The sequence below is a fragment of the Oryctolagus cuniculus genome, chromosome 7, assembly GCF_051225735.1.
Source record: "Oryctolagus cuniculus isolate XC-2025 breed Fujian yellow rabbit chromosome 7, ASM5122573v1, whole genome shotgun sequence".
Classification (NCBI taxonomy): domain Eukaryota; kingdom Metazoa; phylum Chordata; class Mammalia; order Lagomorpha; family Leporidae; genus Oryctolagus; species Oryctolagus cuniculus.
Genome location: NC_142873.1, coordinates 157,497,163 through 157,513,971, shown reverse-complemented (window position 1 = coordinate 157,513,971; position 16,809 = coordinate 157,497,163). Strand labels below are relative to the sequence as shown.

The following is a 16,809-nucleotide window of genomic DNA, read 5'->3' as shown; positions in this document are numbered from 1 at the left end:
GACAGAGACAGGGGCAATTAACAGCATTTTACTGGAAAAATAAAATATGCTCATTACAGGAAAGTCAGAGAATATAAATGAACCCCAAGTTTCTTCACTTTCTCTGCCCAGAGGTAGCTGTGACTGCCTGGCTAGACCTGAAGCTGTCAGTCACCAGACACCACCGGTGGTGCTAAGAGGTCGATGGCCTAGCAGGGGGGCACAAAAAACGGCCCCTGCACAGCAGGCCGGGGACCGTCACTGAGGGACACGGCCCCAGAGCCACCAGCAGGGGCAGTAGTGCTCAGGTCAAAGGGCACTGTCAGGAATCCTGCTGCAGAACGCCAAGAAAAAAGTGTGTTTTCTCGGCTGGAACTCAAAGAGCCGACTGCAGAATCCACACGTGGGGCTGCACCAACGGCGGCGGCTGGGGTCCCAGGGTATTCTAATTCTAGGTGCGTTCTAGGGCAGTTCTTTCCCAGCATTCTGTTCCTGCCAGCAAGGCAGGTGATGGGGAAACTGAGGCGCACAGACAAGCAGCCGCTCTCACAGGCACGCCCACGCCCAGGCAGCCCTCACCTGCCGCACGGGTGGGTGCCAGCCAGCCTGCAGTAGCGCTGAGTGCCCCTGGTCTCAGGCAAGCCTTCAGCCCGGTACTGCTCGGGGCCAGCACATGGTGCGGCAGGTGTGCCGCAGTGGGAACACCCACAGTCCACACAGGTGCCTGGCTCTAGTCCTGGTTTCTGATGCAGCTGCCTAATGTGCCTGGGAGGCACTAAATGATGGCCCAAGTGGTTGGTTGGGTTCCTGCCACCCATGGGGGACACCAGCTGGAGTCCCCAGCTCTGCTTCGGCCTGGCCCAGTCCTGGCTATTCTGAGCCCTAGGGGAGTGAACCAGATGGAATCTCTGTCACTCCTTCAAATAAAAACCTGGACCATTTTTCTTTTTCTAAAAGCTAACGTGGGAAGAGTAAGACCCACCTTCCAGGGCTGTGCCTGGCACAGGTGGCTCTGAGCGGTCTCTCACTGGCCCACCTCTCTGCAGGGATGTTTTCAGCCTTGTGGCAGGTCAGCCGAAGGGAGAGGCAGTGGCACCCTGCTGGCCACACTGCTCTTGGGCACCCTCTGGGCAGTGCGACCCGCCCCATCCGTGCATACACAAGGAGGCGGCCCGCACGGCTGGGCGCAGGTCAGAAAGCGTCCCACCCAGTCATCTGTCCTGCCAGGCCCACTGCGCTCAGCTTTTCCTCTCTGGCTTTTCCCTCAGACCCTCAGCAGCTGGACACCAGCCGCAGGACCCACAGTGTTACCTGGGCCAACACATCAGCACAGCCACGGTGGACGGACGCCGCCAGGGAAGATGGCCTGGGTGCAGAGTAAGGCGACCCGGCCTGGGGACAGAGGGCAGGACCATGGTGTCAGCAGCCCTCGGAGCCTGGGATCATTTTCTGCGTGCTCACCGTTCTCCCAACCCCCTCCCCCTGACCACTCTGAGACGTTTCTCCTGCCTTGCTCATTCTTTCTGGGTCAGGGTTGGCTGGCACCTGGCGAAATGCAGCAGCAGGAGGCGGCACACCAGGCTTAGCACCATAGCTCTGTGGGCCCCTTCGCTACTCACCATGAAGCAGGAGCCAAGCTCCTCCTGACCTATGAGGGAGCCTCCTGACTCGACTTCCCTTTCCAGTCTGCCCTGCCTTCCAGCTCTGGCTGCCGTGGCCTGGAGACGGCAGCTCGGCCCCAGGCCTGTCCCCTACAGGACCAGGAGGGCCCTGGAGCCCTGAGACCAGAGCCCTCCAAGGGGAGGACGGGAACAACGGAAGGGATCCCAGGAGGCTGAGGTAAGGGCACATGCGTGTGAGAGGAAGCTGCATGGGATTGGTGAGGGGCTCGCGGGAGCTGAGCCCAGAGCTGGGCCCTCTGCCAGCCAGGGCCCACTCCTGCAGGAGCCTGGATGAGCAGGCCCAGGTCCGTGGCCTCAAAGGGGAGAGGACACGCTCTGCCGACAGGGGGCAGCACATTCAGCGCTGGCGGTCTGAAGCCCTGCTTAGCCAGTTCCAGGCTTCCCGGAAGGCCAGGTGCCTGGCAGCTGCGTGGCAGCGCTGGGTGGATGTCCAAGGGGCAGAGCAGCTGGGGCGGACCCTGGTGAGTGGACACAGCCCCTGCTGACCCACACTGAGTGAGGTCCTGGGGCCCATCCCCATCATCCCACCCTCAACCCAAACCCCTAGTGCTTCTCATGTAGGGTCTCGGGGGAGGCCCGGGAATCGGCATTCACACACTTCTCACATCCCTCCCACCCTGTGCCAGAGCCGTGGGAGGAGGCAGCAGGGGCAGAAGCCTCTCCGCCACCTGTTCCCACAGCTTCGGCAGTGGCACCTGGCATGGGCCTGGCAGACATGGCGGCATCGGGTCCTGCGGCTGCGCGTGGCTCGGCGGCTACAGCAGCAGGAAGACAGCGGAGTCCTTTCCCGGGTACTGGGGGGGCACCCCCCCCTGCACCTGCCCTTCCCACACCAGTGCCACCTCTGGACAGTGCTGAGCTGGGGGGGTCTCTGCTTGCCACCCCCAGTCTGGAACAAGGCTGGGCCGGGGGGCACAGAGCTCGCTCTCCCACCAGCCTGAAGTAGGACCTGGATCCCAAGCACCTGCCCCCTCCGTCAGTCCCTGCTCGGGAGCGCAGCCTCCCAGAAACGGCCAGACCTCCCTGAGCCTCTGCACTTGGCCTGAGACACCCAGCCCTTCCTCTCCCATCCCTGACGCCAGGCCTTGGAGAAGTGGCACCAGCACCTGGCAGCTGGCCCCAAGGGGAGGAGCCCCCAGCAGCCCAAAGGCCCTGAGCAGGTGAGAAGCTGCCCAGCTTCGGGGACAGCAGGCTTGAGGCCGAGCACAGGGCCCAGTCACAGCTGCGGCTTGTTCCCACGGAATCAAAGCAGAACCCAGCGAGTCTTCCCAGGGAAGGAGCCGCGTCCCGCACGTCAGGGTGCAGGGGTGACACAGGAAACAGCTCCAGGAGCTCGAAATGAAAATAAAAGACCCCAAGTCCTCACTGCTTCTCTTGCTGTCTCGGCCACAGCCAGCTGGGTCTGAAACAGAAGAGGAGATTCTGCCGCTGCTCCTGCACCCCTCCCTGCACCCCACGCCTGCTGCGGTGCGGGCCTCTTTCTGGGGAAGCCAGCCATGATCAGCCGCAGGCCAGGACGGGGACACGGAGCGGCCCACCTGCACCTGCCAGTCACTGCCCCAGGCGGGCAGCAGGAGAGGGTTGACTCCCGGGGCGAGTGCCAGGCAGACAGGCTGGGCAGAGGGCTGAGCGGCAGGAGGAGCTGGGCCTACATACAAAGCCAGCCGGCAGGCAGGACTACAGAGTCTCGGTCAAAACTGGGGGTCCGCCCGGGGAAGCTCATTCTGACAGTTAATGGGCAGGTGTAACCAACCCTCCACGACCAGGGAGAAAGGCAAGGCCAAGGGCCCCGCCAAGCAGGGAGTCAGATGACCTTTAACCGTGAAAGGACACTCCTTCCCTCGAGCCATCAGAATACAGATTTCAAACAGCAGCACTGAAGAAAGACCTGTGTACCTGAGCCCTCAGGTACACAGGTTGTGGGAAGTGCTGGCGCCAGCAGGGGCCGGTGCCTCGGCCAGCAGACATGGGCAGGGCAGCCACGTGTCCTCCCACGAGTCGTGAGGGCCCAGTGGCCATCCCCCCAGGGATGGAAGGGTGCAGCACCTTCGCTTGGCCATATCTCTGCCCGTTCCACACACGCCCCGAAGTACAGATTCGCCAGGAGTCCAGGCTGGCGCCCCGAGGCTGCCCTGAGGTGAGGGTTCATTTGGCAACCAGTCTCCCCCTTCCCAGGGAGGGGGTGCTGCTGCCCACTGCTGTTCTCTGCAGGACGGAGGAGCTCCCCACTGAAGGGAGCAGAGAGCACCAGGCTCCCGTGGGGCAGACTCTGGTCCGGCCAGAGCCTGGTCTAGCTGCCATCGTGTGGGGGAGTGGAGGCGAGGGTTCTGGACGGTGAGGGGAACTGGGTCTAGGAGGGAGGAGGGTGGGGTATGGGCGGCCCCAGCGGAGGACGGCAGGAGCTGAGTCACGGGGCCTCCGTCTCTGCCTCCTTCCGAGCTGGCCTGCCCAGGAGCTCAAAGGTGTCTTCCAGCACCTGCCACAGGCAGTTGTCCAGCGGGAACTCATTGTCCACCAGGTTGACCAGGAAGTAGTTGTCGTGGATGTACTGGATGATCATGCGGGACGGGGACTCCTCCTCATACAGCTTGCCCCACTGCTCAATCCACAGAGCGAAGGCCTCATCCTACACACACGCGTGTGCACACACAGAGATGGCTGTCAGGGCCAGCCTCCGGTCAGGGCTCCCCGGCCTCCTGCCGCTGCCCAACAGGGTACTTCTTCCAGGCAAACAAGGCCCAGGGTCAGCGCAACCCCTGCCCCCTCCCAGCCCGAAATAAACACCATGCAGAAACACGGCCCCTGGGGAGTCGGCGTCCGGGGTGGGCTTGAAGGCCAAGTCTGCTGCCCTGGGACTCGGAAACACTGCCCTGCAGCCGGCTCACCGCCAGTTCCTTTACCTTCCAGAACATGAAGCTGACGGGGTCCACCACCGTGGGCTGGATGATCTCTCGCCCCGGGAAAATGCCCCAGGTGACTGCATTGGGTTGCAGCTCAGGGGCGTTGGTGATGTTCTCACCCTGTGGGGAGGGGGGTGAGGTCGGAGCAGGCCTGGGGCAAAGACAGTTACAGCCCTGTCACTGCCCAGAGGGCCACAGCTCGCGGAGACCCAGGCCTCTGACCGCCCTGGCAGGCCAGCGTCCGTGGACGGCACTGCTCTGCAGCCCTGAGAGGCCGACCCGTGTGTCTGTGTTCCTCACTCTGCTCCCATCAGCCTCCACGTCCCACTGACTCACCTGCTCTCTAACCTGCGCCTTCCCGTCCACAGGGACGCTTCCGCGTGCCTCTGAGCCGTCAGCTGGCCACTGTGACCGAATGCGATCGGCCAGGAGCAGGACTGCTGCTGAGCAGGCTCCCCCAGCCTTTAGGGAAGCCTCGAATTCCGGCCAAGACCATGAGGCCCTCGGGGTCTGGCCCCTCAGCGACACTTCTGCCTCCTCTTCCCCACTCTTGTTTCCCCAGAGAGGGCAGCCAGATGCCTCTGCCCACTCTGCCCCGCCCCTGGGACGTCCTGCTCCCCACTGGCCAACTCTCTGTCCTCAAAGATTCAAACCATATACGACCCCTCCCAGGACCCTCCCCTGGCCTTCCAGGCTGGGCGTCCCTCCTCTGGATCCCACAGTAGCCTATAATGAACTTGATTTTCCAGTTCACACTGACTTGTCCTTGTCTGTTTCTCTGCCCCACTGGGCTGGGAGCTGGGAGCAGGGGCCTGGCTTTATCTGCATCTCCTTGTCTGGCACAGTGTGTCTGGCCTGGGCTAGGAGGCTGGGGACTGCTGACGGAGTCAATGTGGGTGTGCCAGGCCCCAGCACTCGGGCCCTGCTAAGTGCCTCCTGCACCCGGGGCTGGCCTACCTTCACGTCGACAATGTGGTAATTGACCCGGAGCTCATAGTTCTTCAGCACCTGCAGGAGTGCCTCCACAGTCTCGCGGGAAGTGAAGAACTCCAGGTAGGCCTGCGGGAGACATCAAGCCGGGTCCCTGTCACACCCTCCACATGTGCAGCCACTGTGCTCTGTAGGGACCCTGTGGGGGCAGCCAGTTCGACCAGCTAAGGCGTGTGCGAGGCCTGGGAGATGACAGCGACACTGCCATCTTGTCCAGCACCAGCATCTCTGAGGAATTAAACTGGGCTTATTTAAATCCATTTGCTAGAATGCTCAGAATCCTGCCAGACACACTTTATCCCCAGATGAGGAAATGAGGTTCGGGAAGTTGGGCAAGGCGGCCCCACTGCTGGGAACCAGCCGAGCAGGTACTGAAACCCAGGTCTCCAGAGCCAGGGGCTTCGGTTCTGCACCCAGGGCTGCAGGAGGAAGGCTCTGCAGGAGCAGCAGCTCCCGGCAGCAAACACATCCTGTGTCCCTCTGTGAGCCGAGCACTGGACACGCCCCGTCACGTTCCACCCTGGAACAGGGGACGTGTGGACGCACCCCGTCACATTCCACCCCAGAACAGGGAATGCATGGACGTGCCCCATCACATCCACCCCGGAACAGGGAACTCATGGACGCGCCCGTCACGTCCACCCCAGAACAGGGAACGCATGGACGTGCCCCATCACATCCACCCCGGAACAGGGGATGTGTGGACGCGCCCCGTCACGTCCCGCCCCTGGAACGGGGACGCATGGACGCGCCCCACCACGTCCACCCCTGGAACAGGGGATGTGTAGACGCGCCCCGTCACGTCCCGCCCCTGGAACAGGGGACACATGGAAGTGCCCCGTCACGTCCACCCCGGAACAGGGGATGTGTGGATGTGCCCCATCACGTCCACCCCTGGAACAGGGGACGCATGGACGCGCCCCGTCATGTCCACCCCTGGAACGGGGACACATGGACGTGCCCCACCACGTCCACCCCTGGAACAGGGGACGCATGGTCGTGCCCCATCATGTCCACCCCTGGAACAGGGGATGTGTAGACGCGCCCCGTCATGTCCCGCCCCTGGAACAGGGGACACATGGACGCGCCCCGTCACGTCCACCCCGGAACAGGGGATGTGTGGATGTGCCCCATCACGTCCACCCCTGGAACAGGGGACGCATGGACGCGCCCCGTCATGTCCACCCCTGGAACGGGGACACATGGACGTGCCCCACCACGTCCACCCCGGAACAGGGGATGTGTGGACGCGCCCCGTCACGTCCTGCCCCTGGAACGGGGGATGCGTGGACGCGCCCCATCACATCCACCCCTGGAACAGGGACGCGTGGACATGCCCCGCCATGTTCACCCCTAGAACAGGGACGCGTGGACGTGCCCTGTCACGTCCCACCCCTGGAACGGGAGACGCGTGGAGTGGAAGCTGCTCCATCCCATCTCAGGGGCCACCCCGTGCGTGCCGCACCTTCTGGAAGACGTAGCCCCCGCCCGGGCCCCAGCCCACGACGGGGTCTGACGACGGCTTCCCGTTGATGTTGGGCTGCGAGTTGATGGTGAGGATGCCCTGGCGGTTGACTCGCAGCAGCTCCTCCTTCATGAGGCTCGTCTCGGCCGCCAAGGGCTCGTCGTTCCAGGGCAGGCACGTCACCTGGAGACGGGATGGGGGCTGGGCAACGGTGGGGGCCGGGCCTGGGTCCCTTCCACAGACCACCCCCCTCGCTGCGCTGAGCTGCCATGTCACAGCGTGGAGAGGCAGCCGGCCAAGGCGGGGGCGTCATAGCCCCTCAGTCTGGCCCAGGGCAGGAGTCGGGCGGAGGGAGCACCCAGGGTCGCCCTGCACTACTTTGTAGGCTGGAGTCGGGCGGAGGGAGCACCCAGGGCCGCCCGGTAGCACTCACTTTGTAGCCCTGCTGGTTCGCCTCTCCCGAGAGGTAGCGAACAAAGACTTCGAAGACGCTTTCCTCGCTGGTCAGCTCCTCGCCCCACATCTGCAGCAGCTCCTCCCTGGGGCACTTGCTCTTCAGGTAGAAGAGGTAGTAGTCCTTCAGCTCCCCGAAGGCTGGGGAGGAGGAGTTGCCCCTGCAGGGGAGGGGCGTGACTGTGAGCCCCTGACAGAGGGCAGTCACCAGCACATGCCCAGACGCCTCCCAGGGCTCCCCCACAAAGCGGGAGAACTCCCACTGCCCCTCCCCCCAAGCCCAGGACCCGCTGGGGAGGAATCTGTCGGCAAGGAGGCTGCGGGCCCTCACCAGCGGCCATTGGGGAACTCGTCCCACTCCTGGGTGCGGTAGATGTAACTCTTGGGTCTGGAGGCCCAGAAGATGGGACGCACGTCTTCCTCCCGGCGCTTGGGATGGGCACTGACAGCCCAGGGCAGAGGGCGCCTGCGTGGGAATGTGACAAAGGACAAGGGATTGGCTGGAGCGAGGAGGAAGACACCCACTGCCACCGCAGGGACCACTCTTTCTGCAGGGGACCCCCACGCTGCCCTCACCTGGGATCCTCAGTCCACAGGCCCAGGCGCTTCAGCACCTCTGTCGTGGCCACCTCCCGGTTGAGGGTGTAGAAGTGGAGGCCTGGCACCAAGCCACTGGCCAGAAGCTCCTGGCACAGACTCACGGCCAGCTCGATGCCATAGTTGCGGATGGCGGCGTCGTTGTCTTTGATCGGTTCAATCACATCTTTGATCTCCTGCGGCACCTCCAGCCTGGACAGCTTCACGAGCTGCCGGAGGGAGTGGTAGCCCTGCCCAAGACACGGGGGTGCTGTGGGTGCCCTCCAGCCACCTCCTGCTTCGCTGCCGGTCTCCTGCCACGTCGTGCAGCCTGGCCCAGGACACTAGGAGCGCACTGCAGGAGTCCCCTGGGGCTTGTCTCGCTTTCTCTGCTCTCTGCAGAGCACAGCAGCTGCCCACGGCATTCCTGCCATCGGCCCAGGTCACCCCTTCAGTGATAACGCGGTGGCCACCTAACCCAGCTGTTCCCGGTCTCACCGACCACCACAATCACCTGCCGAGCCCAGGAAGCACCATGCAGATCCCAGGGCCACTGCAGATTTGCTGACTCAGAACTTCTGGGGGTGGGACCTGGAAATCCAGCTTTGGAAGAAGCTGATCAAGCGGTTCTGATGGCAACCAAGTTTGAGAAACTTGAGTTGACCCAAACTTCTGAGTCCCAATCCCTTCTAGAAGCTTGTGGGCAGGTGAGAGACCAGAGGCAGCCCGAGCGGCGTGAAGACGGCGCCGGGCAAGGGCTGGGGGCCAACAGCAAGGTTGAGAGGAGCGCAGTGTGAGCTCAGGGCGGGCTGTGCGCGAGTCTGCGGGCCGGCCCGGGACCCTCACCTGGATGGGAAAGATCCCAGGCAGGATGGGGCAGGTGATGCCCATCTCGGTGCAAGCGTTCACAAAGCTGAAAAAGGTGTCAGCCGCAAAGAAGAGCTGGGTGATGATGAAGTCGGCCCCCGCAGACACCTTCTCCTTCAGGTGCTTCAGGTCGGCCTCGAGGCTCTCGGCGTCCGGGTGGCCTTTGGGGTAGCCTGCCGAGAGTGAGGCAGAAACCAGCGGGTGGGCCGAGTCCTCCGTCTCAGCAGCTCGGCCTCACCCTGTCCTGCGGCACACCTGGGACAGAGCTGGACCGGTGAGTGACCGCTCTCAGGACCCCAGAGTGGGGTGGGGGGCAGACGGCTCCAAATGCCGACCCTGTCCCACCTCTCCCAGCCAGGCCAATCGGGCCTGCACTGTGTGGCTGCAGAAACGTGAAAATGCCACCTTCAGCACCAGCTTGATGCTAGGCACTGGGTTACACTATTTTTAACAGCAGTACGATCCCTCGGGGGCAAGACAGTGAGACGTCAGGAGCTAAACCAGTCGCAGGCAGAAGACTGATGGAAACAGAGAAGGGGAACCCAGTAACTACTTTCAAAAGCCCAAGGCCTGCCGTGGGGAACTCTGACCCTCGCCAGCTTCCCTGTTAGTCTGTGTTGCTGCTCCGGCAGCCTGCAGCTGTTTCGGCCCCAGTGTGTTCTGGGTGTCTGAACACACTGGGGCCGCGGGATACCCACGAGTTAGGGACGGGCTGCCAGAACTGCCTGGGGAGTGAGACCAGATGTTCTCCCTGCTGGCTCTGTGAACTTGAGGACTTCTCTGGAACTAACCAGCGCAGCAGCCTTGCTTGGCCAGGAAGCAGGAAGACCACAGACCTTGATGAGACACGGGGTGGGAGCTGGCTTCCTCGCAGACCGGAGGCTGCGCTGTGGGAAAGCCAGCTGCCTGGCTGTGACAAGGCGGTTTTGTTCACAAGAAACCCAGAGTCATCAAAAACGGGCACAAAACGATCGCCTCAAGGAGTAGGGAGCAGACCAGTATCCGGATCTCACACTCCCGGTAATACAACTTTTTCCAGAGGAAATCCATGAACTCTGGAGTCTAAAATCTAAGTATCACCAAACAAATCTAGCATCTGATTACATCCAGACTCTGCTCAGCTTGCTACGGCCATTTTTTATTTTGTTTTGTTTTTTAATCACCACCAGCTTGGTGCTCTCTAATCCACTGATCTTTTTTTTTTAAAGATTTATCTATTTGGGCCGGTGCCGTGGCTCACTTGGCTAATCCTCTGCCTGCGGCGCTGGAATCTCTTATGGGCCCCGGGTTCTAGTCCCCATTGCTCCTCTTCCAGTCCAGCTCTCTGCTGTGGCCCAGGAGGGCAGTGGAGGATGGCCCAGGTGCTTGGGTGCCTGAACCCGTGTGGGAGACCAGGAGAAGGCACCTGGCTCCTGGCTTTGGATCGGCGTAGCTCCAGCCGTAGCGGCCATTTGGGGGGTGAACCAATGGAAGGAAGACCTTTCTTTCTGTCTCTCCCTCTCACTGTCTGTAACTCTACCTGTCAAATAAATAAATAAAATAAAATAAAATATTTATTTAATTATTTGAAAGGCAGAGTCACAGAGAGGCAGAGGTGGCGACGGCAGAAGGGGTAGGTAGGTCCTCCGTCTATTGGTTCACTCCCCAAATGGCCCCATCGGCAGGAGGGGGGCCGATCCGAAGCCAGGAGCCAGGAGTTTCTTCCGGGTCTCCCACGCGGGTGCAGGGGCCAAAGAACCTGAGTCATCTACTGCTTTCCCTGGCCACAGCAGAAAACTGAATTGAAAGTGGAGCAGCTGGGACTCTAATCGGTGCCCACACAGGATGCCGGCACTGCAGGCGGCAGCTTTACCTGCTACGCCACAGCGCCAGCCCCGAGTCCACTGATCTTTATGATAAGCAAAACAAAAGCTATCCAGCAAGAATTGGCTGACAGTTTTGCTACTTTCCACTGGGGTCAGTTAACACTCACTCCTGTCGCACAGCCCCCAGTTAACAATGCATCGTGACCAACAAGCACACTGCGGGCTGACCCTTAGAAATGCCCAATCCGTTCCTAACTCCTGACCAGTGCTCCCCAGCTGAAGCCACCTAAGCAGCACTGCTTGCAAAGACTGGACACGTACTTGGGGGCCTGGAGAAGAGCCCATGGTGACAATAAGTTTCTTGAAACAATTATTTTTTAATAATAATGCAGATCACTTGAAATGCTATTGTATAACACAGTTATGTTTAATACAAAAATGACTTCTCTTGGGGCTGGTGTTATGACACAGCGCATTAGGCCACTGCCATATGCCCGTCAGTTCAAGCCCTGGCTGCCATACTTCCAATCGCGCTCTCTGCTAACGTGCCTGGGAAAGCAGTGGAGGGTGGTCCAAATGCTCGGGCCTCTGTAACCACGTGGGAAACCTGGAAGAAGCACTTGGCTCCTGGCCTGGCCTGTCCCAGCCCTGGCCACTGTAGCCACCTGGAGAGTGAACCAGCAGATGGAAGCTCTCTCTCTCCCTGTCTCTTCTCTCCCTGTAACCCTGCCTTTCAAACCAATAAATCTTTTTTTAAAAAATATGATTTCCCTCAAAATATTGGTGAAAAGCTGTCATTCCAAGATGTGCCCCGTAGATCCAGACTTCTATGTCCCTGGCACACTCTGCCTCACTGGACCTGGCCCCGCCTGGAAGCTGAGAGCCCAACCTCAGAGCGGGGGTAGGAGCGAAGGTCACCCCCGCCTTCTGTCAGGGGAACCTGACCGGTCTCCCGGCTGCAGCCGACAGAATGGACTCGAGCCAACCTGATTTCGTCTCCCAGGAACTTGGGACTGACCTGAGACCTGACAACCAGCCTGGGCGACTGGTGGGGCCAACACACGTGCACCCTGGAGCAGGGCACGTGTGTGGAAAAGGGTCTCCTGGAGGAAGCCGGGGGCAGACTGACAGGAAGCAGAGACGGAGGGCCCCTGGCCCCAGAGAGGATGACTGGTTCCACGGCGCAGCGCTGTCTGATGCCAGTTTCGGACCTTGAGTTCTGAGGGTCCCTGTGCCCTGGAGTCCTCTCAGTTAAAAGCCTCTTTTCTTTGAAACAGGGCTGAGAGCAGAAAGGAGCAGGCACACAGAGGATAGGACCTCGGGGTCGGGATGACAGCGAGGACAGTATCTACTTCACCCTGCACGTCCCTCATCCAGCCTGGGCTCGGCCCGCAGGGGCCCTCCATCTCCACGTCCTGGGCCCCCAAGCATCTCGTCCCTTCCCTCCGTCCCCACCCACCCGGACCCTCAGCCACTTACCTGCCACACAGATGTCAAAGTAGTCCCCAAACTCGCTCCGGATGTGCTTCACCAAGTCTACGGCGTAGTTGAAACCTCCTTCCTCCTCTTCCCACGTGTCCCCTACGGGGTCTGCAGGGTTGGCGGAGGTCATGGTTACTGATTGATCACTAGTGTATTAGTTATGCGTTATTTCCTTTTTAACTACAGGCGTCCCTTGATATCCATTCCCAGGTGCATTAGCAGGGAGCTGCATCAGAAGTGGAACAGCCAGGACTCAAACTGGCGCCCATGTGGGATGCCGGCACCGCAGGCAGGGGCTTTACCCACTGTGCCAACCTTCTTGTCACCTCTCCCTACACCTGCACCCACAGCTGTGAGCTCCTGGAAGGCAGGGACTTCCTCTAAGTTCAGTTTGGATCTCTTCTTTCTAGGATAACACCTGGTACACAGTGGGAGGCGAGAAAGCCGCCCACCTGTCAAATGTGCACCAAACGCCAACTCTGGGTGGGTGGGTGCTACCAGGGCCCAGGAGCCAGCTGCCACTCTTCACTGAGCCAGGGGATTGCAGGTTCCTTCACTACCTGCACCTACATGGGTCCAGGCACCCCCTCCCGTCCCCCGGCCCCCTAGAAGGTCTTCCCTCATCTCATGAGACGTGGGCTTGTGACGGTGAGCACGAGGCCCCCAGAGTCCACACTCAAGGTCCCTCTTCCCACTCTCGGCGGCCTAACAAAAGCAGGAACCAGAGGCGACCAGCTGCTCTCACTCCTGGACAAAGGCCAGAGCTGCACCCTGTGACCGGGCCAAGTGCAAGGCACAGCCAGTGATCAATGAGTTTGCAGCCAGGGCTGGGCGTGACTGGACACTGGCTGAACTCCTCCAGCGAGGCCAAGGCGGTGGAAGTGGCAGCTCCACCTGAGCCCGGGGGAGACTCACTGCCCACACTGCCCACACTGCTGCTGGCGCGGTGGCCCCAGAGGGATGCAGAGAAAGGACTGGTCCTGTCCTGGGCCAGGGGAGGCCGTCGGGAAACAACAGCACAGAGCGGGGCGTGCCGGCCACACCTCCTCGCAGCGCCAGGATGTTCTTAAGGCCCAGCTGCTTGGCCTTGTGCAGATGGGCCGTGAGGTCCTCCCGCCGCTGCCGGCAGCAGGTCATGTGCAGCATGGTCTCCAGGCCGCAGTAGTTGACGGCGGTGCTGGCGATCATCATGGAGGAGGTCTCCTTGTCTGAACCGGGGTCGCCTGCTGGGTGCCAGGTCACGTCTACGAACAGGGGGCCGCCGGCCGCCATCCGGTCAAACCTGCGACGGACGTCTTTCTGAAGAGGGCTTCCGGGGGGAGTGCCACCCTCCGCCACCCGCTCTGGGGCCCGGGGGCTGGAGAGCAGCATGCAAGCTGGAGCCCGAGCAAGCCGCGCGTCTGCTGGCTTTGCTCCGTCCGGACCGTGTGAGCCTGAGCAAACTGCTCCAGCTCTCCGAGCCTCCGCCTCGCTTACAAGCCGTGCCCACGCCACCACGATGCCATGGGAATGCAGGAGAGGCGGCCCCACAGCACCCAGAGCAGTCTGGAGTGCAGAGCGGGCTCTCTGTCTCACTGGGGTTACTGTGACGGCACGGACAACACGCAACAGGGCCTCCGGGTACGGCAGCAGCGCATCAGACCCTCAGCGCATCCGCACATCCATCATTTTGGGTGAGCGGAGACGTTTCCAGGGGCGAAAGGGACGGGAACTTGGTCACAGGTGAGCGGAATGCTCGGAGTGACAACCAGCGCCTCATTCGAAGAACAGGAAACCAGGGTCGCCGGACACAAGGCTCCTCCTCGCCGCAACCCCGGCCAAGTTCCTGAACCAGACCCAAACCCTGGTGCCCAGGAGCACCCGTCTAACGATCTACCTTTTGCCTTTAAACTTCCAAACCTCGGGCGTGTCACACAAGAATGCAAATGGGAAAAGTCACAAACTTCGAGAAGGGAGCTGCACTTCATCAGCGCTAACGTAATGCACTTGGCACTTCTAGATTTCCAGACGCAGTCCAGATTCCTAACTGGCTGAAAACATTCTCTAAATCAGCTTTGTGACTTCCCACACCGTACTCAGGATCCAGCCCCCAAGAGCTGCCAAAGAATGTGGTTTGTAAGAATCAACATTTTTTTTTTAACCCATTAAAGAGTGTCTTAAAGATTCTGACGCCCGGAGGGGCTTTTCCCAACAACTGAGCAAGCAGATCAAATGTCTCTGCTCTCTTCCACCCCCTCAGCCGCATTTTCCTTCCAGGTTAAAGTGCAGCCCTGCTGCAGGGCTGCCAGTTCAGTCCCCCCGCAGCCCCCCAAGCCCCTTCTTAACCTTAAAGCAACCTACCTGGAGATGAGATTGACAGCTCCCTGCGCGGTCCGCGGCGGGAAGAACTCGAGGGAGAACCACTTGTCCCCCGATTCCATCCTGCGCCGCATCTTCTCCCGCAGTTTCTCGTGCCGCTCAGGGTCCAGGCCCGGCGTGGAACACCTCGAACTATTTTTGGAACTCTCGCTGCCACTGCTGCTGCCTTCGGAGCGGGGGTGGAGGCCGCCATTCCCCCGGGCCTCGTTCACCATGGCCGGGTTCCTGCTGCACGGGGTGAGGGCAGGGGGCATCAGAGGGCAGGCAGCCGAGTCCCAGGCACACTCAGATACCAAGAGGAAGGTGCAAGACAGGGACGCTGTGCTTCCACGCAGGAAGGCCGGGGAGGGTCAGGCTGCCCCCGCCCCCGCCCGTGGCGCCACGCTCCACAGCTGCACCTCTGCGTTGCCTGGCTCTAGGCTCTGCCCTCCTGTGCGGCCTGGAGACCCCACCCGGCACTGAGACGAGCTTCCTCAGCCCCTGGGTCCTTGGTGACAGCTACCTGATGGATGGCGGCACAGAGAGCCTCCCTCGGGCCTGGGGGGCCCACAATCCTGGGGAGGGGCAGCGGTGCCCCGCTGGGAGGTCCATCTCTGTCAGCTCAGACCCAGAGCGGGAGAGGCCGGAGGAACCTTCCCCCCGCGGGTGTGTCCAACTGGGCGGAGCTGTGACAAAGGAAGTGCCCAGAGCTGGGGCCAACTCAGGGGGGCGGGGGCAAGGCTTCCAGGCTCCAGGGAGAGCTGAGGCTGTGCACGGAGGAGGGGGATGCGGGGGCCGGAGACCGCTGGGGTTGGCGGAGATGAGGCCAACAGCCGTTCAGGGTCACTGGATCCCTCTCCAAAGAAGGAATGGCCCGCTGGGCTGGCCACGCCTGGAACGTCTCCTGTTACTTGGAGCTGTCAGCGTGCAGGACACAAGGGCTAGGGCTCAACCAGAAGCCAGCTCTCTCCTTAGTTCACCTTTCTCCAAAAAGACAAGGCTGCGTTTTGAAGCGGCTGTGACCCGAGCTCGTTCAGAAAGGGCACGGCTTGACGTCCCACCCGGCACAAAGGCCGCTCCACACGTGCCTGCTCACCGGCTGTTCCTGCGCCACTCAAGTCCCCACGGACAGAGCCGGGCCCACAGGCAGATCGGCAAGGAAAGTAAGACAAAACAAACGAAACCAGCGCTCCTCTAGCACAACGGGCACACACAGGCGGGAATCGGTGCAGGGTGACAGGGAACAGAGGAACGGCCACTCTGGGGAATGCGCGCCGCGAAGCTGCGTCCCAGGTCCCCCGGGATCTGATGGAGTCCCCGGCCCCGGCCTCTGACACGCACAGTGCACAGAGCACACCAGGATCCGGGATTCCAGCACCCTCCCCTCCGAGGGAGGCGCATTTTGATTGAGAAAACCCCGGCTTCTTCGCGGGGAGCGGCGAGGGGGGCACGGCCAGAGCAGCCCCGGCTGGCCCCTGTCCTGCGGCCTCATTCACTGCCTGCGGGGACGAACCCTGGCCCCGGGAGGCTGCAGCCTGCAAACCACCGCTCTTTAGTTCATTGCATCCTTGTCCGTGCCGGCCACGAGTCACAGCTGCCAGCTTCCAAGGCACCCTGGGTTACCGGGTGGGCTAACGGGTTTGCCCCCCTCCCGGGCGCCAGTGCCCTGCGACAGGGCGCAGGGATCCTGCCCGAGGTCTCTCGGGGCCTGGCGAGCCGACACGCACGAAGGTCGCCGTTTTCCGTGTACTAAGCACTGGCACCGCGCCAAGCACAGCGCTCTAAGCCCACCGCCCCCGGAGGGCTCCCCGCGGGCCCCACTTTCTTCTCCAGGGGCGCGCGGGGAGGCCCGCGCGCAAGGCTGGGGCCCCGGGAGCCGAGTCAGTGGGTCACGGGAGGGGGCGGGGCCGCAGGCCGGGGTGGCGGGGGCCACACTGAGACCTCCCCTCAGGCGTGAGGGGGCCGCTAGGGCCGCAGCCTTTAGGGGTACAGCCGGCATCTGGCAGGGCGGCGACCCCCACGGCGAGGGCCCGGGCCGGTGGTCTCCAGAGCTCCCCGCCCACAAGGAAGTCCCCGCCCCCCGGCTCTGTGGTGTCCCTCCTCGGCGAACCCACGCCTCACCATCACTCACCCGCCTGTCGCAGGCAACTCGAACGTTCGCCCGCCCTACGCCGCTGTGCGGCCGCGCGCGGAGGGGGCAGGGCGCGGGGGACGCGGCCCGGGTGTCAGGTTGCCAAGGGAGGCAGGACGAGGGAGGAAGTCACCCGTGTAGG

The 16,809-nt window shown here is 62.0% G+C and overlaps 2 protein-coding genes across 10 annotated transcripts in view; one reads left to right on the top strand and one right to left on the bottom strand.

The window, feature by feature from the left end:
• The window catches only part of C7H1orf167 (chromosome 7 C1orf167 homolog), a 25,286-nt gene extending 19,972 nt beyond the window's left edge, over positions 1–5,314 (top strand). For 3 of the 4 annotated variants that reach the window (XM_089299296.1, XM_089299298.1, XM_089299297.1), the window contains 4 exons: positions 1,248–1,356; positions 1,665–1,818; positions 1,924–2,122; positions 2,342–3,026. In XM_089299296.1, the coding sequence (XP_089155422.1) occupies positions 1,248–1,356; positions 1,665–1,818; positions 1,924–2,122; positions 2,342–2,602 (723 nt within the window). In that variant the 3' untranslated portion in view covers positions 2,603–3,026. Of the gene's footprint in view, positions 1–1,247; positions 1,357–1,664; positions 1,819–1,923; positions 2,123–2,341; positions 3,027–4,568; positions 4,635–4,929 lie in introns of those variants that run through there. The other variant, XR_016210255.1, reaches the window with a different exon arrangement.
• MTHFR (methylenetetrahydrofolate reductase) lies at positions 13–16,809 on the bottom strand. 6 transcript variants are annotated; one of them, XM_089299300.1, is made up of 12 exons: positions 16,668–16,808; positions 14,540–14,785; positions 13,243–13,481; positions 12,197–12,307; positions 8,892–9,085; positions 8,046–8,296; positions 7,801–7,935; positions 7,450–7,630; positions 7,017–7,199; positions 5,519–5,620; positions 4,562–4,681; positions 13–4,287 (listed from the first exon to the last, which is right to left on the bottom strand). In XM_089299300.1, exons 2-12 carry the CDS (start codon positions 14,770–14,772, stop codon positions 4,069–4,071), a joined length of 1,968 nt encoding a protein of 655 aa, XP_089155426.1. In that variant the 5' UTR covers positions 14,773–14,785; positions 16,668–16,808; the 3' UTR covers positions 13–4,068. The 6 variants fall into 6 exon arrangements, with proteins under 6 accessions (XP_089155426.1, XP_089155427.1, XP_089155425.1 ...); XM_089299301.1 differs by having other exon boundaries at positions 14,540–14,782; positions 16,668–16,800; XM_089299299.1 differs by lacking the exon at positions 16,668–16,808 and adding an exon at positions 15,060–16,611.

What these genes read in the sequence shown, in the direction of transcription:
- MTHFR (XM_089299299.1), bottom strand. Translation starts at nt 15,148, where the DNA reads ATGGACCTCCCAGCGGGGCACCGCTGCCCCTCCCCAGGATTGTGGGCC. An exon ending in CGAACCAGCAGGGCTACAAA is followed by an intron (nt 7,200 to 7,449) that starts GTGAGTGCTACC and finishes TCCCGTCTCCAG; the next exon opens with GTGACGTGCCTGCCCTGGAA. An exon ending in ACCACATTGTCGACGTGAAG is followed by an intron (nt 4,682 to 5,518) that starts GTAGGCCAGCCC and finishes CCCTCCCCACAG; the next exon opens with GGTGAGAACATCACCAACGC.